Raw genomic sequence first — 22,503 nt, forward strand, 5'->3', positions numbered from 1 at the left:
GCTAATCTGATGGGAGAATCTGGGGCATCTGGCCCACAGGAGCCCAAGATTCAGACCGAGGTCCCTTTTTGGCTGATGTAGATCAAGGCACTGGAAACTTAGTCTTCGTTCAAGTGGGGAGACGTGATCATCGTCTCTCACAAAGATTTTCCAAGAGTTGATGTCGCTGTGGTCCAGCTAGACTGTAATCTGATTTTCGTGTTACCCAAAGCACTACGGTATGCCTGAGTGGGCTCCTTAAGCTGTTTAATAGCTGTGGCCACTCAAGTCTTCAAGAGAGAAGAAAGCTTCAGAGGCGAAGGTCTGGTATTTATCATGAACCTTGAGGTTGGAGACGTGTCTTAACAGAGGCACGATTCTTTTTTTAAATGTCGTGGAGGGCACGCCGTGAAAAATGGAGGCTGGTGCCCTGAGGTGTTCCTTGGACTCCAGAAATGGGTTCCATTAGACCTACCGGCAGATGTCAGGAACTAAGGATTTGGCTTTGCAAGTTAAATCACATTATTAAAAGTTATGCCAGTGTTCATGACGCTCCTTCGTATTTGAAGATAAATGGACTCACTCTTTTAGGTACTTGAGTTGCCTCTTCCCTCGTCCCAGTCCTGGAATTTTTAAATTTTAGAGACTGTAGCAAAGCTAACGTGAATGCTGTCTGCATAAGGAAACCCCGTTTTATCATTTGGGATGGTTTCAGCCGTAAGTCACAGAAAAGACCCGCTCCTTGTCACATAAGAGCCCTTCAGCGGTGGGGTGGGCCCCCCCTGGGCCCCCCCATGGGTGCATTCGGTGGCTCAGGGATACCATTTCTCTATCGGGCTCCCCCTCCGGGACTCGGTACACCTTGAGTCTCCCCCAGGGGAGGGGTGCACGCCCCGCGAGCCGAGGGTCCTGTTAGTTAGGAAGGAGAGCTGGGGGGGCTGGTGGCTGTGTATTTGTCTAGCCGTATCCTGTTGTTTCAAGTCTGTCGGCTAATTTTCCCTGTGAAATTGCGCAGAAGAGGACTTTTGTGGCAACGATTTCAGACCGTTACGTTAACTGCTGTCGGACGCTGTTGTCAGTTTCCCCGGACTCTGGGAACCCAGAGTTACTTTCTGCCCCACGTGGAAACGACCGCAGGTGGCAGCCGTTGGCGTGGTCTCCCTCAAACGCAGGGTGACGGGTGGACCCACGTGGGGGTGAGCAGTCAGCGAGCCTTGGGCTCATTTGCTTCTTATCTGCATCCAAGTGGAAGTCCCTTTACCTCAGGTCGGGGGGAACGTTTAAGTCCTGGGAGTTCAAGGTGGGGGTTTTGTAGAGATGATTTCTGACTCTTAAGGGCTTTGTTTGGGGCGTTGCTCTCAGTACTGGTCTTAAATGAAGCCAAGGAAGTCAGTCAAGATGGAAGTCGAAGGATTTGGAAATAGACACTCTTTGTCTCAGAAAGAATTCTGTTTTAAAAGTATTTTACTCCGTGTCCTCAAGAGATTACGATTCTAAGAACATTTGAGATAAAGTTGGCAAATGCTTAGCTCCTCCGGATATTTATTTCTAGTAGATTCTAATGGTTTGAAATTCTGACCGTGATAGGGACTATCTTCTTCTTCTTATTAGTTTAGAGAGACAGGGAGCACACGAGCAGGGGAGAGGGGCGGGGAGGGGGGGGGAGAGAGAGAGAATCTTAAGCAGGTCCTATGCTCAGCTTGGAGCCCGATGTGGGGCTCGATCCCACGACCCTGAGATCGTGACCGGAGCCGAAATCAAGAGTCGGACGCTCAGCCGACTGAGCCCCCCAGGCGCCCCTGGAACTGTTTTTTAAAAGAGATCTCTGAACTGCTCACACTACCTTTGGATGCAGTTCTAATTGAGGGTATTAAACAATCTTGCTGTGTAAGCCCCTTGATGACTTTGAGCCGTCCTCTCTGATGCAAAGTCAGGAAGTGATTTTGAACTAGTCGCTAGCGGTTGGCACCCAGTCATCCGAGTGACAGGCAGCCTTCAGCTCCCAGAGCAGAGGGGTGAAGAGAAAGATGCCAGCGCTGCCGATGGGTTTTCCGAGCAGGTGGAATCAGTGGGAATAACCCGGACGCAGACGAGAGCGGTGCGGGGTTGGCCACAGCCGGGGACAGGGGCGCGCGCCGCCAGCCAAGGTGGGGGCAGAGACGAGTCACTCCGGCACAGGGGCCGACGGCTTCCGAAGCTGAAGAGAGGAGACGGAAGCATCAGGAAACAGCAGTGCAGGGAGGTGAACGGGGTGATAGAAGTTCGAAGCGGCCACTAACTGCTCGGCTGCGGAATCCCTGGAAAAGGTTCTTCGCTGTCCGCACCACCGGAAATTGGCTGACCGTGCTCGGCGCACAGCTCAACAGGCCTTCGCGTCCTGCTCACGCCAGGTCCCGGCTGTTCATAACGGTGCCGCGTCTGGCCCGGAGCACGCGGCATGGAAGGACAGCTTTTTCTCGGGCCTGCCAGCTGCTGACACATTGCTAGAAAGTCGTCGTTTTTATTTTATAGAGCTTTACTGGTTGTTTCTCATGCCAAAAATCGTTCATGTGGAGAATACAGGTGTGAAGAAAGGAGAAAGAAAACCTTCTGTGATGAAACCACTCAGGATAACCACAGGTGGCTTTGGGATTCTGTCCTTCGAGTGACATCCATGTGTATATGCGTTTGAAAAGGAAGCAAAAACGGATTCATCCTGTATGTACTATTTATCTACTTAGAGCAGTTTTCCATATCATAACCACCTCCCCCCCCCACCCCCCGAGCGTATCTGTGGTTTTTAACCCGAGTAATTTCGCTTTCGAAGTAGTTTTGATTTACCGATAGCCATGCATTGCCTCGTGTGGAATCACATAGAAGGGCCACATGCAGAAATCAGACGTGAAGATTTGAGGCTGTGAAATGTTAATTCCTTATGAGCCGGTGCCAACTTGTAAATTGGAGACTTAGAATTAATTGTTGATTCAGAAGTTCCTGTCTGTGTGTATTTATTTATTTTGAAGGATCCATTATAAAATAAAATGTTTTCCTTCCGTTTAGCCTTCTCTGGATATTCAACAAATACAAAGTACGACCCGTACCAAATTAAAGCAGAAATAGCAAGTCGTCGGGATAGGGTGAGTAAAAGAGCACTCCCACAACTAGAAGCCCTGTGTGTATTTTCACGTAGCGTTACTTCTCGTGGCTCATCTAACGGGGGTCGGTGTGTCTAACACTCATGTTGTGGTAACATTTTTAATTTCGTGGACTATGATGATGTTTGGTTTTACCCTTCACTTTTTTTCTAACAGGAGGAGAAAAGTTTCTTTTTGAAAGCTCAACCCATCTAACCAAAAGCCACCTGTACCCCTCTGTGTTTTCCCTAGAGCTAGGGCCCTCCTGCCCCATTTGGAAAGATTGGGTGACGTCGGGGCCCGGCCTCCACGGCCTGCTTCCCGATATCAGTGGGTTGCCAGCCTTGACCCTTGGCAGCTTTAGCTCCTCCTGTTCTCCCCTGGTTGCTATATTCCTAGGGAAATCTTTCCCGCAATGGCATTTGACCAGAAGGTTCTGATGCTCCTTCCCTGGGGACACTGGAATTCTTTACGTGCCCCCCCCCCCCCCCCCGTCTCATCCCTTCAGTGCCCTGCCTTGGTCGCGTGGGAAGGGGGACGGTTTTGTTGCGTTTGCAGCAAATCATGGGACACGTCTTGGAAACGAAGCCTCTTGGTGTCTCATGCCCCAAACGCCAGCGTCTCTCTCAGTGCAGCGGTTCCCAAACTCTAGCGTGTCCAAGAAGAGCACCTGGGGAGTTGATTACACATGCGAGCTGCCAGGCCCACCCCCTGAGGGTTTTTTTTTTAATGTTTATTTATTTTTGAGGGAGGGAGACAGAGCGTGAGCAGGGGAGGGGCAGAGAGAGAGGGAAACAGAATCCAAAGCAGGCTCCAGGCACAGAGCCCGCCACGGGGTTCGAACCCACGAACCGTGAGATCGTGACCTGAGCTGAAGTTGGACGCTTAGCTGACTGAGCCACCCAGGTGCCCCCACCCCCTCCCGAGTTTTAACACGGGCCTCAGGTGGACCCGAGAAGCTCTCCATGTGACGCACTCTCAGGTAGTGGGACCGCAGGCTTCCGGCAACGGTGTTCCCACATGTGGGGTCTCGGAGTAGTAAGTAGAGGGAAGGTGAAAAACGCATTAGGCGGTTTGCTGATTGTGACGTATAAATCACTACCTGAAAAAGAAGATAGCTGCCGGTTCCACGTAGGTAGGAACCTGTCGGGACCTGGGATTTTTGTATCCAAGCGAGGCGCTTCTTCCACGCTGGCTGTTCTGTTTGCCCGTGGATGGAAATTCATGGAGAGCCTAGGCGACCCAGCGCATCGGGAGCGAATCAGGAACTTAGAGGACAATGCTAACACGAACAACTGTAGAAACGATTTTCAGAGGTTTTTTTTTTTTTTTTTTTGGAAAAAAAATATAATTTGTCTTTAGCTTTCCAGATTAAAACGAGAGCTGACCCAGATGAAGCAAGAACTGCAGTACAAGGAAAAGGGGGTGGAGACCTTGCAAGAGTGAGTTGGCCGCGATGACAGAGGGGGGGCTTCCTATGATTTGCTCTTGTGCTCGCCTGTTGGGTGCCTGGGTGTGCGTCCTGAAGCTTCACGGGCCTTCCGCTTCTATGCTTTTATTTCTGCTCATGTTTTCCCCAGTCCTAAGCCTCGGAATCTTTCTTTTCCCTGAAGATACTTGGTTCCTTTAAATGGAAATACCTGGGAAACAAGACCTTTATTTTACATGTATGCACATTCTCTGTAGCCGCACCGTCCAGGACCCCCGTGGATGTTTAAATTTGACTTCTAGTTCTGTTGCTTTTAGTCTCAAATTGTTTTTATTTAAATTAAAGTGAACTAAAATTCAAAATTTAGAAGCCCAGTCACCTAGCCATATCTGAAATGCTCAGCAGTCACAGGCGGCCAGTGGAGATTTTCTCTACCTCGCTGCTGTTGGCACTTTGGACCAGATAACCCTGTGCATCACAGGATATTTAGCAGCATCCCTGGCTTTGACCCCCTGGATGCCCGTAGTACCCTCCCACCCAGTTGCGACAGCCAAAACTCTCTGTAGACATTGCCAAGTGTTCCCTGGAGGGCACACGTGCCCCCGATTGAGAGCCAGAGGGCTAGCGGTGACTGCATCGGATAGAACAGATAATCGAACATTTCCATCGTCACAGAACATCCTGTGGGGCGGTCTGGTCTACAGACCTTCCTGTTGGCGTCTTTACAATTAGAACTTGGTCCCGACTAAGAGTTTGGGGGTGGATTTCTTTTTTGTGAGCTATATTAAGTCAGCAGATCCAATGAACACAAGTTATTTCGTAAATGGTGATGTCCTTCTGAAAGAATTGATTTTCTTAAGAAAGAGTATTGTATGCTTACTGGTCGGTCGAGATTCAGAGCCTGGCTTCTCTTGCTGCACTTGAACACGTGCCTCACGAGACCTTCTGTGCCTGCTCTTCCCATCAGTCACTGGGGATTGTGCTAGTAGCTCAGGCTGCTATAACAAAACATCCTTGGCCGGGGAGCTTAAACAGCAGCCATTTCTTTCTCACAGTTCCGGAGGCCAGAAGTCCAAGATCAGGTCCTGGCAAATTTGGTATGTGTTGAGGGCCTGCTTCCTGCCTTCTTGCCGTGTCTTTCCGTGGTGGTGGTGGTGGTGTGGTGAGTTCTGGCCTCTAGGGTCTCTCCTCCCCTCGTGGGGGACCCCACTCACATGACCTCATCTAACTCTCGTTGCCCCCCCCACCCCAGAAGGCCCCATCCCCATATACCATCACACTGGGAGTTAGAGCTCACCTTGTGAATTTTGGGGAGACGCGCACCTTCAGATCATTGGGCCGAATTGTCCAGAGGGCGGTGCCAGTGCCTGCTCTGGCCAGCCTTCGGTGAGTGGCAGGGATCCGTGTGGTTACTGGGCCTCGTAAGGGTGGGCAGCACATCACTCTCTTGAATCCTGTGTGCGGACGCGGTGACAGCGTGTCAAACGGGACTGATGTGTTGCTCTTGATAGGGAAGTGATACAAATGTAAGTGTCGGACAAGCATAATTATCTCAGCCTCAGATAAAGCGTAATCGCTGGGCGTGCCCAACCCTGTTGTTTAATACTGTTTAATGTTGCGATTCATCTTCTTAATCATCCAGGATCGGTTTGGTTGATGATTTATGGGCCCATTTCTTTATGAAGGACCTATTATAGGCACCAAGGGAGGCACGATAGAAAACTGAGCTGGGTCCTCCCTGGAGCTGGGTCCTGCTTGGCTTTCTCTGGCCCTGAGATGTGGCCATGCCCTCTGCAGGCCCTGCCTCGCGGTGGATTTTGATAATCCCATCCACACGCTTAGTGCGGCTGGGAGTCTTTAACCTTACTGTCAGCTTTTTGCTGCTCTGCCGTTTTCCAGCTGTGCACAGTCTCGTGTGATTTCAGTCTACAGTGGGAGTTCCTTTAACGAGCCCTAGTCCATATGGCTTTTTAAAAAAGTTCTGCTTAAGCAAATCAGTCCTTCTCGGTATCGGCTACTGTCGCGTTCCTCATCTTGTCCGTTGGCTACGGCGTTTCCCGGCGCGCCAATTCGTGCTCCGTAACTTTACGCATACGGCCCAGCCAGCCTCCAGATACTCCGATGCCTGCTAGGGCGCGTCCGTGTGTGCTGTGGCCACGTTTTCCTGTGTCACTTCCGCCGAAGGGCCGGATGAGAAACGAGCAGGAGCAAATAATTTCATTTGGGAGGTCTTCTACAGTTACGAGGGCTGTCTGGCTGAATCAGAGATTGATTTCATTCTTTCCTTTGGCCACCCAGGAGCTTTCTGTCATTACCAGGGAGAATCGGGACTTCACAGTGTCTCCAGATGATACCTAACTTAATGCTCGGCATCGTGCCGGCTGGAGAGCACAGCTAGTTCAGTTCTCGCTTGTAGAGCTCTGGGGAAGGTGATAGAGGTTCAGGGTGGTTCGGGAACACCGTGAGGACACACAGGACCCCCGAGCCTCAGAGGGGAGCCTTGCCCGGCACCTTTCCCTGCCGGCCCCGGCTTCTGTAGCGGGATCGCCGGCCCGGTGCCCGTCCCTCTGGCCTCCGTCCCCCCGGCCGTCTCCGTTTCTTTATGTGAACGCACGGGTTCCATTGCAACAGCAGCCGATGACTGAGCACTAGAAAACAAAGGTGTTGGGGCTCAGGGGACCGAGCATCTCTAGGAAGCGAATCCATCGCTTGTGGTCAAACTAATTTCAACAATAGGAAGAGGTGGCCTCGCTGTCTCCAGGTTTATTGGGTGGCAAGCAGCCAGGGCAGGCAGAGCTGTGACTTCACACCTGCGGCCGGAGCGGAGTATGGGTCGTGCTCCTAAGAAGAGAAGGGCCAGCGCTCTTTGTCTTTGCTTTCTGCTTTCCTTAGCAAGGTCTCCGTTGGGGGGTGGTGATGGTAAACGTGTCCCTGCCAAGGAGGGACCCCCTTCCAGAGCCCGTGAGGATGCCCGTGCTCCCCAGTGGAGGCTGGGAGAAGGTTCTGGACCTGGCCTCGGCCCTGGGGGACTCACTGCGGCTTTCCAGGTCGAGCCGCCTGGAGAGGTGGCTGCATTGTCACTATAGGCTCAGTCTGTCCTCACGGGAAGGACAGAGAACACAGGCACTCGTGCCATGCTTACCTTTCTTCGCGAGCGAAAACTAATCCGATAACCTTCCTCTGAGTATACATGCTACGCGGGAGACAGAAACAGCCTCATTCTCTTTCTGGTATTGAGGATTGACTCTTAAGTTTCCATCGAATCCTGCAGATTGGCATTATTATCAAGGACATTTGGGGAACCTTCTGGAAGCATTGATAATGTGATCGCCTCACCCCTAATACACGAGCTGTTGTACGCGAAAGGGCTTCTCGGATGTTATTACCAGCATCGACTTAAGCCAGAGACCCTAGCTTTTCCTCCAGAAAATTTTCTGCTGTTCTTGCTTCCCAGAATATCCAGTGTATTCTTTTCCAGAGCACCTCGCCAGGAGTTTAGCCGCTTATAACATTTTAAACTCTTACTTGTTTATCTTGGTGAACTTTCCTGGCTAACAAGGAAATCCATCATTATGCTTGGGTCCAAGTGAGGAAAAAAGAACCTTTTGTATTTTTTTTTTTTCAGGTCTGTGTATGTTGTTAATTTTTGTAAATGGGAGCTGGCCACGAACACCGTCCTGGGTTAATGATAGAATAGGTACGTGCCTGTGTGGGAGCGTGTGCGTGTAATGCATATAAACTTTTAACGATGGAAAGCGTCAGGCGTACACAGGAGCGGAGAGAATAGTATCGTGGAACCGTCCTGTGGCCTTGACCGCACTTCGGCAAAAGTCACCACACAGGGGCCGGTCCTGTTTTGTCCGTCACCCTGCCGCACCCCTGAGACCCTCGCTGCCTTACGGAAGCAAATCCCGGAACCCTTTTGAGTCCATAAATGGCTCTTCTGAAGTTACGGATCCCTTTTGAAAACGTAGCTACAACACCTGTTCCCCACTTAACAGTCCTCTCGTAACATCGTCCCCTCTCCAGCACGTTTCCCGTTTCTCTGTTTCGTTTGGTCCAGGTTCGGAGAAGCCCCACACGGTGTGTTTGGTTGGTGTGTCTGTGAATCTCTACGCCCCTGCGCTTTTTTTTCTTTCCTTCTGGCGACTTATTCATCGAAGGAACTAATTCGCTTGTCCTGTAGAATGTCCCTGATACTGGATTTTGCTGCTTTGGCCCTCGCGGGCTCACTTGACACGTTCCTCTGTCCCTTGCCACTTAGGCAAACTAGTGTCATTAGTCTGTGAGGCTTGATCTGATTTGAGTTCAGGTGCTCTTTCTTTTTTTTTTTTTTTTCCGGGGGGAGGGGGAGGGGCCGGGCTGGGCAAAGTCCCATTTCCTGGGATGCGGAGATTGTTGGTGGGTCCCGGCATCGTCAGCCTCATTCGCCCGTTTATAACGTTTCCCATCAGCTTTACACCTGCTGCTGTGCCCGTGTGGGTAGGAAGGCGTTCAGGATAAGTTCCCGAAAGTGGGCTTGCTGGGTCAAAGCGTAAATGCCCTGGTCGCGTTAGGAGATGTGGCCAGATCCCTCTCTCTGCCACGTTGCCTCCCCGCCACTGACAGGTGAGTTTCTGTTGCCACGGCTGTGCCGACAGAATGTGTTGTCGAGCGTTCGCGGCGTTGCCAGGCGCAGAGGCGGGAGAGAGAGAGTATCTCGGCGTGGTTGTCATTTGAATTTCTCTTGAGGCTCTTGCTAAAAGTCAGACGATCGGAGCAGCGTTTACGGGTAACGGAAGTCTTTTTCTAGAAAACTTGAGCTTTTCCAGGGAAAAGGCGGCTGCGCTCCCTGCCCTAAAGTTTCCGAAGGGTGTTTGGGAAAATTATCTTAATGTAACTTGTTACTCCCCTCCAGGGGCAAAGGCGGAGGGCTCAGGAGTGGCATGTGCACAGCTCCCCGAACGGGTGATGTACAAGAATGCGCTGAGTGTGCCAGTGGGTGTGGGAGAGTTCCCTCTCTAGTTATTCTAGATCTCCTGGAGATCTGGAACGTACCTCGTGTTAGACTCCCAGTTGTCCTGCAGCCAGAAAGCTCATTTAACGTTGCTTCACCCTGAGTTTCCCACGCTTACGTGCCGTTGAAGCCTTTTTTCTACGGAGACACCCGTGAGGTCCCCGAGAGCTGGTGTGACAGCCCGAGACGCTTTGGCAGGGGGCACTGTCCTGCCCACCTTTTTACCACCCGTTGTTCTTGGTGTGCTGTTATCACACCTGACCCCCGTTCCTTCTCCCAGCTTCTAGCACGGTGGCTGTTACGGCTCACCGTTCTCACGCTGTGGCCGTGGCGACTTTTCAAATGTCGCCTGTGCTTGTGGCTCTCCGGGGCTTTCTCTCTCCCTTCGAATACAGTCCCCCGGATGATCTGGCCCCTGTCCTGACCTCGTTTCTCCCAGTGTCACCCCCACTCCCCTGTGTCTGCCCCCTGGCCGCCCTGCTGGCTCTCCCCACTGGAACTTGCAGCCCCCTGTCCCTGGAACACTCTTTCCCCCAAATTCTACTTGCCTGCCTGTTCCCTCCTTTCTGTAGTTTTCTGGACAAATGGTGTCCTGTCAAGATCCTTGGCTAACCACTGGACCTAAAAAGGAGCCCTTTCCGTCACACTCTGTCCCGGAACCTGGCTTTGTTTTCCTTAAAACGCCGATCGCTGCCTGCCCTAATGATTTATTCTTTGCGGTCTCTCTTCTTGACTCGCATCGTGCCACGTGGGAACAAGGACTCTGCCTTGTTCCCTGCTGGGTCCTCAGGACCCGGACGCTTCAGGCACAGGGCAGGGCTGAGTGGCACGAGTGGACCCGGCCCTGGGTGCTGTGCGGAGTGGCTGATGTCGCCGCTCCTGCCCGCTGGGAGCTGTGACGGGGTTCGCGTCACTGCTGGACACTGGCACCCTCTGGGCTGCCTGGACCACCGGAGGGCTGTGTACGTCGGCCCGGTCACCTTCTTACTAACCGCCCTCCAGCGCTACCTTGTCGTCTACGCGCCGTGCTCTGTTGTGTTTTAAGAAATCCTGTTCCTCATTCCTGCCGTTGACATCACAGAGAGGGGCTCACGAAATATTCCAACGACCAGTTTCCGGGGGGCGCATTCTTCGCCACGGGGTACCGTTTTCGCTTCGAGCCTCGTAGTTGCTTGATGAGCGTCTTCCCGTTTGGGCGGTGTGGAGTCGTAACAAAACTCCTCATTCTTTTGGGTTGTCATGTGTGGTATTAACATGGAATATCTTCGGCGGCCTGGCAGCCCTCTTCTTCCAAGCCGCGGGTTGAAGGAGCCATTTGGTGTTGCGTTTGCCGGTGCGGTTCTCTTGACGTCTTAAATCCAACAGCAGATACGGAAACCAGGGTAGCAGAAGGTGGAGGTCCGTAGATGCTCCGAGATGCCTTCCCACCCGTACTGCTGTCATCGCCTGAAGCTGCACCTTCTCCTCTTTCCCTCTAACCCTTTCTTTCAAAAGTCGACCCTGGAGGGCACCGGTTTACTTTGGGACCACATCAGCCTTCGGCTGTGACACAGTGTGAATTTGGAGGCCTCGACCCCGAGCGTATTGCTAGCCCAGTGATGAAGAGGCCGAGAGCCGGTGTGAGCGGCCCTGGTGTGAACTTCACCGTGCCTCTTACTGGCCGCGTGACCCTGAGCAAGTCACTTAACCTCCCCGAGGCTGCTTCAAGCTGTTGGAACGTGGAGACTGTGGTCTGGGTACTGGATTTTTTTTTTTTTTTTTACACTGTGCCTCAGTCCATTTGGGCTGCTAAAGCAAAATACCACAGACTGGGTGGCTTATAAACAATAGAAATTTATTTCTTAAAGTTCCAGAGCCCGGAAGTCCCAGATCAAGGTGCCAGCCTGGTCGGCCTCTGTGTAGCCACCATCTTGCTGTGGCGTCACAGGACGGAAGGGGCAGGGAACTCTGTGGGGGTCTCCTTTATTAGAGCACTGATCCCACCGATCCCAGTCCTGGGGGCTTCTCCCTCATGACCTCATCGCCTCCCAAAGGCCCCACCCCTTAACACCATCCCCCTGGGGGTCAGGATCCCAGCATGTGAAGGGGGGTGCGTAAACATTCAGATCATAGCACCGGGTGTCCTAACTTAAGTTTTTACCTTTTGTTGACAGTTACCACTTTTCTGTCATTTTATTTGGGATGTATCCGCACTCTCTTGGGCTCTTGATTAAAATTAAAAAAAGAAAAAGACAGTTCCTTGGCAGTCACAGATGTTACGATCTTCTTTATGAAATGGGGTGTATTGGTATTTTAGAAAATACCAAATCACTGACCACATCCTCTGAATTTGACCAAAGTTCTAGAGGGAATTGGAGCAAAGGGAGAAAACTCCCAAAGAAATGAATTTTGCAGATGGGAAGGAAGGGGTTTCCTACCCTTTGAAGTTTTTATTAGATGAAATTTATCATCGTTGAAAAATGGAAGTGGTTGGGATTCTGTGAAGCCTTGCCTGCCCTTAGAAAAGCATATGGGCCCGACCTTGGCCGCTCTGAGCAGGAGTATGCCTGTGGGATCAAGGGGGCAGCACTGTACTTGGCGATCCGACACAGGCTTGAGAATTGGGAGACGTGGGTTCGAAACACTGCGGCTCTGCCGGATCTTAGCTTGTCATCTGCGGCCGCGGAGGTCGTCTCTCCGAGCCTCAGGTTTTTCATTATAAAATCTGAGAGGGTTATGCTTCCCTCCTAAAGCTGCTGAGGGGACTCAACGAGGTGACAGACGCCAAGCGTGCAGCAAGACCCTGGTGCCTAGCAGGTGCTTGGCACGTTCAACTGTTGTAATGTACTAGTTATATAATTATATAGTGTAATCAAATAATATATACCGTATAGAGTGTTTACCTAAGGTTATATTTGCATAATACATAATGACCCTTTTAGATGATTGTATGTTCTGTTCTATACCATTAATATTGACATACAGTTGTGAAATATGATGCACAATACAATAATGGTATATAACTGTTTTTAAATAACAGTATTCTCTCTGAAATACCAGGACTTCAAGATCATGTTCCCTAATAGCTTTCGCGCTTTTTTAACAGCGGAATCTTTTTCCTTTCCCTTTCCTGCACATGACATCTTCTGTGGAACCAACCAGAATGTCTGAGACGGAGCAAAGGGGAGGTGCTCGCTGAAGCAGGGGTGAGGGTCCTCGAGCCCTAGACGGGCCCTCCCTGTAGCCGCTCCTGCTCCCCGCGCCGGACACCCTTGGCACAGAGCGGAGACAGCTGTTCTAGGCCAATCTGCATTCTCTTCGAGGTCCCAGAGCCACTTGGGTATAGCCAAGGCCAGAGCGCAGGTCCGTGGCCTTGAAGTTGAACTTCCGTTCTCCCAGGTGCTGTGCAGCGTCCGCCGGCGGCATGAATTACGGGGCTGCCGATCCCTCTTCCTGAGGGAATTGCGGCCTGTTTTCCTGTGTGTGGCAGCCGTTTCCGTCATGGGGCCTGGTGCCTTGACGGGCTGCTGGCTCAGCCCCTGGGTTTACTGATGTGATGGCCACGCGCAGGCGTTCTTGCTACTGAAAGCCGTAAGGAAGTCACAACACTTACGTATAAAGCTGGAGCTGACATGCGTAGGGTCTCACGTCACAGCCTTAGCGCCGGGAGCGTGTGTCTGTACTTCTGTGGCTGTGTGGTTAGCTTTGATTTTCAAGCACTTGAAAACCTTGTGCTCAGTGCAGCGGAGTTCATGTCTCCACGGGGGTGTCGGCGTCAGGTGAGGATCTATTTGCTGCGTTTTTCGTTCTGGAGCAGGAGACCTGGTTAGCAGAGGCGCTGGGCATTGACTGTTACAGGGAAGTCAGACTTGCCCGGCCTCGGTGTTTTGTCTGAGAACGATGGAACCCTTCCACCGACTTCATGAGCCTCTGCGGGTTGTTGGCTGTGACATTAAATGAGATGTATTGGAAAGCCTTTTATCAGAGGATGGGTGCCAGGGGACCCTGTTACGTAAACGAGTCTAGCTTTTCCCTGCAAGAAAAACCGGGCCACTTCTTCGGCGGATGTGGCGCTGTGGAGATGGACGGCCTCTTCTTTCCGGCCTCTATTGGAGACCCTTGGTTCTCTGGAGAACAGCCGAAATGGGAAAACGCGTGGCCAGGCCCTGCTGGGATGGAAGCGTGTCACCACTGGATGGGTGGGGGCCCGTGGCGTTGACTCCGTGAAAGAGAACTCAGGGCCAGGTTTCGTAAATACGTGATTTGCAGCTGATGCGGTGCCGGCAGTGGCCGTGGAGCCCTGAAGCCCGGTTCCAAAGGGAGGGAATGGCTTCCTGCCTTGGTGTATTTGTCCTTCTCTTATTCCAAGGGTCGTGAGAGCTCAGATCAACTCCGGGCCTCAAGAACCAGAGTTGGTGAATTACTTACTTTTTCTCCCATGAATACACAGATTCAGTGTTATCCTGACGATAATAATAATCACCGCCAACATTACACGCCTGGCCTTTCCTCATTAAGTGGGGGAAACGTGAACCTGAGGTTTGCAGAGGCCAAGCCGCTTGCCCAGGGTCCCGCTGTAGTGCTGCAGCGTCACTGGTCCTCACCAGTGTGCCAGGATGCTTTCGTGAGCGGAAAACCGGCGAGTTTGGGCTGGCCGTTAAGGATCCAGATTTTCCGGTAACGTGGGGAAGAACGGTGTCGAACCGGAACCTGCGTAATGGTGGGTCTGGAATCTGAAAGGCATGCTAACTACTTTCAAGCGGCGGAGTTCGTGCCCCTTTCTGGATCAGAGTATTCCAACTGCTTTAGCCCTGTGGGTTTCCAAGCCTCAAGACTTAGGTAAGGGAGGGAGACAAAGGACGTGCTGTATGCGGGAGGCGGCCTGCTTTGTGGAGGCCAGAGCCAGGCCTAGTCTCTCGGTCAGCGCTCTGTTTCCACCACCTGGAAGCAGGCCTTGTGTGCCTGGGGGCGGCCTGGCTGGAAGGAAGGAAGGGAGGGAAGGAGGGAGGGAGGGAGTTTGGATGGATGGATGGAAGGAAGGAAGGATGGATGAATGGATGTTTGGATTGAAAGAAAGAACTGAGGAGGTGAGTAGTAAGGAGAAAGAGAGAGAGGGAGATCAGAACGAGAATGAGATGGAAGAAGGTAGTGGAGACAGAGTTTCCAATTTTATGGAAGGCATCGCTATTAAAAGTTCACAACATTTTGCTGTTTCCCATATGCTCTCCTTGCACACAGATGTCATTCGTATGTTTATTTAATAGACAGTTTTGACCGCTAACCCAGATGCCGGGGATAAACAAGTAAGACATAATCCCCCTCTCAGAGAGGAGTTTACCATCTCAGGATATTACTTAAGCCAGTGTTTGTTGCCTGATCATTAGTAGAGGTCATGGGAATCCTGATTCGAAGGTCCTCACCTGCATTGGATGTTCCTGGAGCAAAGGAAACCGTCCACCGGCCAAGGCTCATCTCTGCGTGTTTACCACAAGCAAGAAAGGTTTTATGGGATCTCTATTTCTCTTTGCCACAACGCTTTTAACCGTTTCCCACCTTTCTGTAAAGCTTTTGAGTTATGTTGTTGTTGTTGTTGTTGTTGTTGTTGTTGTTGTTGTTGTGTAATGGAATGTTATAATCTCTTATTTTTATTTTTTAACCAGGATTGATCGTAAGATGTCAAGCACTCACACCAACTACAAGCTGGATGAGGCACAGGCCATAATGAGTGAGCTCCGGACCATCAAGAAAGCCATTTGCACAGGCGAGAAGGAGAGGCGGGACCTGATGCAGGTAGGGGCCTGGCACTCTTCAGATCCCATGTCCGTTCGTCTGCCTGCCTACGCGTCTGTCTTTTATTTAAAATTTTAGGAAAATATGTACTTACCATATATATTATGTTACGTATGTATTATATATGCAATCCATATATTTTTAAAAACACGCATATATATCATACATATATGTGTATATACGTTCTTTACGTGTGTATATTTATGTATACTGCATATTAAAATGTTTTCAAATACGGGTATTAGTTATTCCTGGGGCCGCCATGACAAAGGAGCACACACTGGCATAGAACAACAGAAATTTATTCTCCCAGGGTCTGGTGGCCAGAAGGCCAGGGTCAGGGTGCCGACGGGGCCCTGCCATCTCTGAGGCGGTAGGGGAGGATCCTTCCTCACCTCTTCCAGCTTCTGGCATTCCTTGGTATCCCTCAGCTTGTAGCTGCATTGCTCCAGCCTCTGCCTTCCTCGTCACATGGTGCCCTCCCTGTGTCCCCGCATCGAAATGGTCTCCTCTTAGAAGAGTGCCAATCATTGGGTTAGAACCCACTCTAATTCTGTATCACCTCACCTTAACTGGATTCCGTCCGCAAGGACTCGATTTCCAAAGCAGCCCGCATTCCCCGATTCTTAGGACTTGAACGTAACTTTCTGGAGGACACGATTTAAGCCACAAAAATGGGTGATGCGTATTGTTCAATAATCAAAATAATTTAAAAAGTCTATGATGAGAGGTCTTGCTGTTGCCTCATTCGCTTGTCTCCTGTAACTACTTTTATTAGCTTCCCGTATACCCGGCTAGTGTTTATGCAGCCGCGGGAGAGTGTGAACGCGTGTTCAGCCATCCTCACGGGGAGCTAGGACTATGCCTGCTGCTCCCCTGCCCCGGCTTCCTCACCTAACGATAACACCCCGTCTCTTTTTCGGCATCTGTCCACCACGCGCCGCTTCATTCCCTGACGTGGCCGCGAAGTACCCTACTGCGTGCGTACATTTCGGTTCCGTGGCTGCCATCAGTGGAGCATTGTATCGTGTTCTTTTTGTTCCTCGCGCTTCTGTAGATGTTATTTTTAAAATTTTTTTTTCAACGTTTATTTATTTTTTGGGGGACAGAGAGAGACAGAGCATGAACGGGTGAGGGGCAGAGAGAGAGGGAGACACAGAATCGGAAACAGGCTCCAGGCTCCGAGCCATCAGCCCAGAGCTTGACACGGGGCTCGAACTCACGGACCGCGAGATCGTGACCTGGCTGAAGTCGGACGCTTAACCGACTGCGCCACCCAGGCACCCCAGATGTTGTTATTTTTAGAAAAAGCTTGAGTGTTTGCAAATGGGTGCGCGCTGGCCTTTTTGCTTGATGCTCGGGTGCTTTCAGATGTTTCTGTTACGGCTTTCATTTCGTGTTCCACACACTGAGTACCCAGTAGGCACCGGTCTAGATTCCGTAGAATGTAGGGCATAGAAGGGCACGTGAAGCAGAGCTCAGACTCGTAGGCCAAATGAGACAGGTGCACAGATAGCTGCCTTCCATGGCAGTGCCTCCTGAGGTCAAGGATCCAAGAGACTTGTCCCCACAGTGGTCACTGAGTTGCCCATTCCCGGGCCCTGCCCCGGGCCTACTAGATAAGGCTCTGGAGGTGTGGCCCACACATCTGTATTTTCACACGCCCTCTCCAGGTCATGAAAGTAAATGATCGACGGTTAGATTGTCTCCGAGCACTGGTAGCAAGAACAGCTACTGCCATTTACTGAGGCCTCTGAGTGCGGTGTCGGACAAGGTGCTGTATGGATGTCACCCATCATAACGTGAGCCTAAACCCCAGGGGTGAACCAAGCGGCATTTCACCACGGGGGCTTGGAGGCTCTGCCCCTGGAGGTTGCGCTAACTGCTCCGCACTGGCCGATCCAGGCGTGCAGGGCGGGGGCAACCGCCCAGTTGCCTCGAGTGGGTTCCCCACTGTGGGGGCTGGAGATAGAATTTCTAGAAGAAGCTTCAGACCCCCGCATCTTCTCTGAGATGCTCCTGGGAGAGGCATGGGGAACGTCCTCTCTAGTAAAATCAAAGAAGTTGTTTTGTCTTTCTTTTATGAGCTTAATGGTACCGGCCCATTCCAAGATGCCTTTGTCTAGAGCCAGAACCAGCTACGTGTGTTATACTGCTCCTGTGCGTCCTGGTGTCCGCAGCAATGTCTGCTGAAGATAAAAACGTTCAAAAGTCTTCTAAAAACTTGTAGAAAATCTCATTGCTCTTTGACTTGCACCCAAAACGTGCATTTTCTTTGGTTACGAAATTTCATTTCGACTTGCACTTAAAAGGTCCAACTCAGGGCGCCTGGGTGGCTCGGTCGGTTAAGTGTCCGATGCTTGGTTTCGGCTCAGGGCATGATCTCACGGTTCCTGAGTTCGAGCCCTGCATCGGACCGTGCGGAGCCTGCTCGGGATTCTCTCTCTTGGTCATGTACAGTCACCTGAAAAACCAGGTTGTGAAAATACGTAAACATCATCCGGGAGTGGTTTTGCTTCTGTGTGGTTTATCAAAATCTCAAGGTGGCATTCATCTCAGACTCATTTATTGATAGAACGTTTTGGATGGCAGTGCTCCCCCCTTTTATTGAGGTACAGATGACAAAATTATATAAACTTAAGGTATACAACCTAATGATTTGATATACATATATAATCTGGAATGATTACCACGATAAAGTTAGTTAACACATCCACCATCTCACATAGGTACCGTGCGTGTGTGCGTGTGTGCGTGTGTGCGTGTGTGTGTGTGTTGAAACACGCTGTGTTTCCTAAAGAAGAAAAACAGTAACAGTGGTACCCCGGCAGTTGTCTACGTTATCCACATGCTGGCAGGGGGACTCGGTCACAGGGGGACGTAAATGACGAAGAATTGTATTAAAGGTGCACGTGGCGGTAAACTTGGCTTCTCCACCTGGTGGGGGAGGGGTGGGGTGGGCCGGCGCCAGGGGCGGCCCTCAGCGGGAAGGGAAGCGTCACCACCTCTGTTCAGGCGGCTCGTTTCCTTCTCTTCCAGAGCCTGGCCAAGCTGACTGACGGCTTCAGGAATAGCTTTTCTCTCACCGACCCTCTGCCGGAGTTCCCTCATAATCCAGGTGTGCTTGGCGATTCTTTACCTCAACAGTTCTGCGACGCTGGGTCTCAGACTGACATCGTTGGAGAGGTATGCCAGGAACCGGGCGGGGGGGGGGGGGGCTGGGGTGGAGGGGAGGGCCGAATGTGCCAGGAGAGGAAAGAGCCGCCTTCGCGGTGCCGTCACTCGTCACTCGTTTGTTTTCCTCTGCCACTTTCTCTTCAGAGATGTTTTGGCTTTTGTGCCATTGTGTTGGAGGAAAAAAATCCAGCTGTGAAGGTCCCGGGGCCTGGAAGGCAATCGAATTGCTTATTACCTCTCTCCTTGTGATTCGGATTCTTTTTTTTTTTTAATTTTTTTTTTTAACGTTTATTTATTTTTTGAGACAGAGAGAGACAGAGCATGAACGGGGGAGGGTCAGAGAGAGAGGGAGACACAGAATCTGAAACAGGCTCCAGGCTCCGAGCTGTCAGCACAGAGCCCGACGCGGGGCTCAAACTCACGGACCGTGAGATCATGACCTGAGCCGAAGCCGGCCGCTCAACCGACTGAGCCACCCAGGCGCCCCGTGATTCGGATTCTTTAAAATGGCAGAATCCTTTTGAGAATTGAATTTAGGTGTGTTTTTAACAGACATATGATATCTTACAGCAGGGATCAGCTAACTTTTTCTGTAAAGGCCCAGATAGTAAATATTAAATTTTTTTTAATGTTTATTTACTTTTGAGAGAGAGAGAGAGCGTGAGCAAGGGAGGAGCAGACAGAGAGGGAGACACAGAACCTGAAGCAGGCTCTAGGCTCCAAGCTGTCAGCACAGAGCCCGATGCAGGGCTCGAACTCGGGAACAAGATCGTGACCTGAGCCAAAGTCGGACGCTTACCCGACTGAGCCACCCAGGCACCCCTAGATAGTAAATATTTTAGACCTTTGCCATAACTATCCAACTGTGTTGTTAGAATGCAAAAGCAGCCATAGGCAGTGTGCGAACAAATGGGCAGGGCTGTGTTCCAATAAAGCTTTATTTTTAACAACAGGATTGGATTTGGCCTGCGGGGGCCATAGTTTACCGATCGTTGGCTTAGCCCAGTGATTTTCCGAGGCTTTGTGGCTGTGGCACCCTTGAGTTATACTTTGATGCTATTTCTTATTCTTCTAAAAGAATGTCAGGAAATTGAATTGAATCAAAATTAATTTTGCTTGGGACTTGGAAGAATTTCATAAGGCCCCTTTTGGCAATTAGTGAAGCCTTGAGTTAGCCACAAAAACAAAGTTGGCAGTCATCATCTGAAGCAGGGTGGTGAATGCTTAAAGACACTCCTGTTGTAATGTTATTGAGTGAAGTTTATTACAAATGGAAAACAAATTGAAAAAAAAAAAGATGGCTTCTTTTTCTTAGAGCTTATTAAGTAAAGATGAGACATCAATGGAATGTGGAATGCCCTCCCCAAAATTACATAAAGAAAAGGAAACAAGGGGAAAAGACCCTTGACAAAAACTCTGGGTTTTAAATAATTAACTAATATTTTGAAATTTAGGCAAATAGTATCTCTTTGAGAGTACTGTGGTAAATAATGACTCTTTTTGTCCTGGACGTCCCAGAACAGCCCTATTTTCAATTTTCCCCTCCCTGCTTTCAAAAGTCCGCGTAGACGTTTTTGACCAGGCAATTTTGGTGTTAAAGGATAGGGTCACCATCTATATAAAGACACACAGAATAGAATCTGTAAGTCAGAAATGCCTGCTATTTTTGCCTAAAGGGTTTGGTGTGCAGGAAAGAAAGAGGTACAGGACTCATTGAATTCCATGAATAATTGCCGTTATCATAGGTTAGGATTAGAATTTAGAGATTCGACTAGTTTGGAAGAAACAAAGGTTCTTTAATGATTAGGTAAGACTTTCTAAAAATGTCAGGTGGGGAGTGGCTGGTCATGCAATAACTCACGGAGTAAATTGTTATCGTTTGTGAGTTTACTGGGGCTGGCCCTGGACTGACCGCTTCATGGCTGTTACCTTATTAGTTGTTTCCATATACTTTTGATAGACGAGGGGATCAGGTGCCGAGTCAGCTAAGGTCATGTAGCCAGGGCTGGCTGGGTTTGAATCAACGTTTCTGATGTCTAAACCCCTGTTTATATCATGTCGTTATAAAAAAGGATATTGAAAGGCCGTAATTGGATTAGTGGGCTATTACTGCCTAACAGATTACTCCAAAATGTAGTATCTTAAAACATCACACTTCGATTATCTCAGACTTCTACTGTGGGTCAGGAGTCTGGGAGGGCCCTCTGCTTCAGCGGCTCTCACGAAACTGCAATCAAGGCGTCAGCCAGGGCTGCAGTCTCATCCAAGGACTTGACTGGGGAAGAGGCCACTTTGAAGCTCACGTGATTGTTGACAGGATTCACTTCCCCACGGGTCGTGGGACAGAGGGTTTTGCTTCTTTGCCGTATGGACCTCTCTGGCACCATAGCTTGCTTCATCAAAGTGTGCAAGCTGAGAGAGTCTGCCAGCAAGATGGAAGTCACTGTCTTCTGTAACCTGGTCACAGAAATGGCTTCTCATCGTCTCTGTTGTATTCTATTGGTAATCATGGCTCTAGAGCACTCTCAAGGGGCTCACACATGGGGCAAATCCCAAGAGGTGGAGTCTACTGGGCACCATCTTAGACGTCTGCGTACTTGGCTTAGTTATCACTTTGGGTCATCAGTTTTGTGGGATGGGTGTGGACATAATTGGCTATGCTTTTTGACCCCAGGACTTTGCAAACACAGATGTATACACGCTGCAGGCCTAATGCTGGGATTCGATGGTTGGGGTACATGCTACGTAGGAACTGTGAAGCAGGAACCTGCTGAATCCATTGGGCCGTAGGTTTTTCCTTTTTTGACCAAGATGTCCATTTTGTTCTCAAAGAAGAGTGCAAAAACAGAGCTCAGAGATCTACAGGAGCATCAAGAACAGGTTGAAGAAATATCTGTTGGTCTTGATGATGGGTCAGCTGCAGGAGTCTCCGACAAACAAGGTGGTGAGGTGACATGTAGCTCGTTTCCAGCGTAGATGGCTCCTGGAGATGTGACGTCAAAGCATAGGAGTGTGTGTGTGTGTGTGTGTGTGTGTGTGTGTGTTGAGGAAACCGTGGGGAGGCTGTAAAATGTGTAAAATTCTGACACATCTCATCGGAGAATGCTCAGCCCCTCATAAGGCATTTCTTCCATCTCGCCATTCAAGACGATGAAGATAAAGACATTCCTATTGATGTGTATCAACACTGGTATCGATAAATTCATCACTAATCATTCAGATAGAATATTTTCAAATATTTGCTGACATGACGTTATTTAAAAAAATGACTTGGAGGCCATGGTCTAGTTAAGGTCAGATCTACAGAGAGGATCGATTTAATGATGGTGTCATAGATTTCCAGGAATGAAAGAAGTGACCAAGGTGAGCTACGATTACCTCCCATACAGGTCTTTTTTTGTTTTGTTTTAGGAATTTGTTTTGTTTGGTGTAATTGGTAAGAAAATAAGAACAACTAATGATCATGTCAGGGCACCACATTTCAATTCTAACTCCTAAGGTGATGTGCCCCGATCCAGGCTTCTCCAGACCTTGCTTTATTTGCTTTTGACCTTGAGCTCTTTAACATGCCATGTGACGCTAGAAGGAGTCCTGTAGCCCATGCCTAACACAGCTAAGTCTGTCGTCTTCCGATCGTGTGACTTCTCAGGAGAACATCGTCACTCTGCATTTATTGAAGAATGACAAAATGTACTGTACAAAGTGGGACGGACGTTTATGCCTTTGTGTCAACTTTTACTAAGGAATTCCCTATTTTGTTTTTTAAACTTAATTTGTTGTTAGGAATTATACAATAGATGAATACACTTCCACTGGTAAAAAATACAAACAGACCCACCAGTGTTTGAAAAGCAGAGCTTCCCAGCCCCACGCCCAGCTTCTAGCAACCAGAGGTGACAGCTAAGTATTATTTGGTGTGTTTCCTTCCAGACCCTTGAAAAGGGGACATTTGTTTTCTTTTTTGAGAGAGAGAGAGAGAGCGCGCGAGCGATCAAGCATGAGTGGGGGAGGGGCAGAGAGAGAGAGAGAGGGAGGGAGAA

At 50.0% G+C, this 22,503-nt stretch overlaps 1 protein-coding gene across 1 annotated transcript in view; it reads left to right on the plus strand.

The window, feature by feature from the left end:
• WWC3 (WWC family member 3) overlaps positions 1-22,503 on the plus strand; it is a 117,441-nt gene that overhangs the window by 57,016 nt on the left and 37,922 nt on the right. The window contains exons 4-7 of the mRNA XM_043570794.1: positions 3,019-3,095; positions 4,455-4,534; positions 15,157-15,286; positions 18,326-18,472. Of these exons, the coding sequence (XP_043426729.1) occupies positions 3,019-3,095; positions 4,455-4,534; positions 15,157-15,286; positions 18,326-18,472 (434 nt within the window). The remainder of the gene's footprint in view (positions 1-3,018; positions 3,096-4,454; positions 4,535-15,156; positions 15,287-18,325; positions 18,473-22,503) is intronic.

This window comes from Prionailurus bengalensis, chromosome X, assembly GCF_016509475.1.
Source record: "Prionailurus bengalensis isolate Pbe53 chromosome X, Fcat_Pben_1.1_paternal_pri, whole genome shotgun sequence".
Lineage (NCBI taxonomy): Eukaryota > Metazoa > Chordata > Mammalia > Carnivora > Felidae > Prionailurus > Prionailurus bengalensis.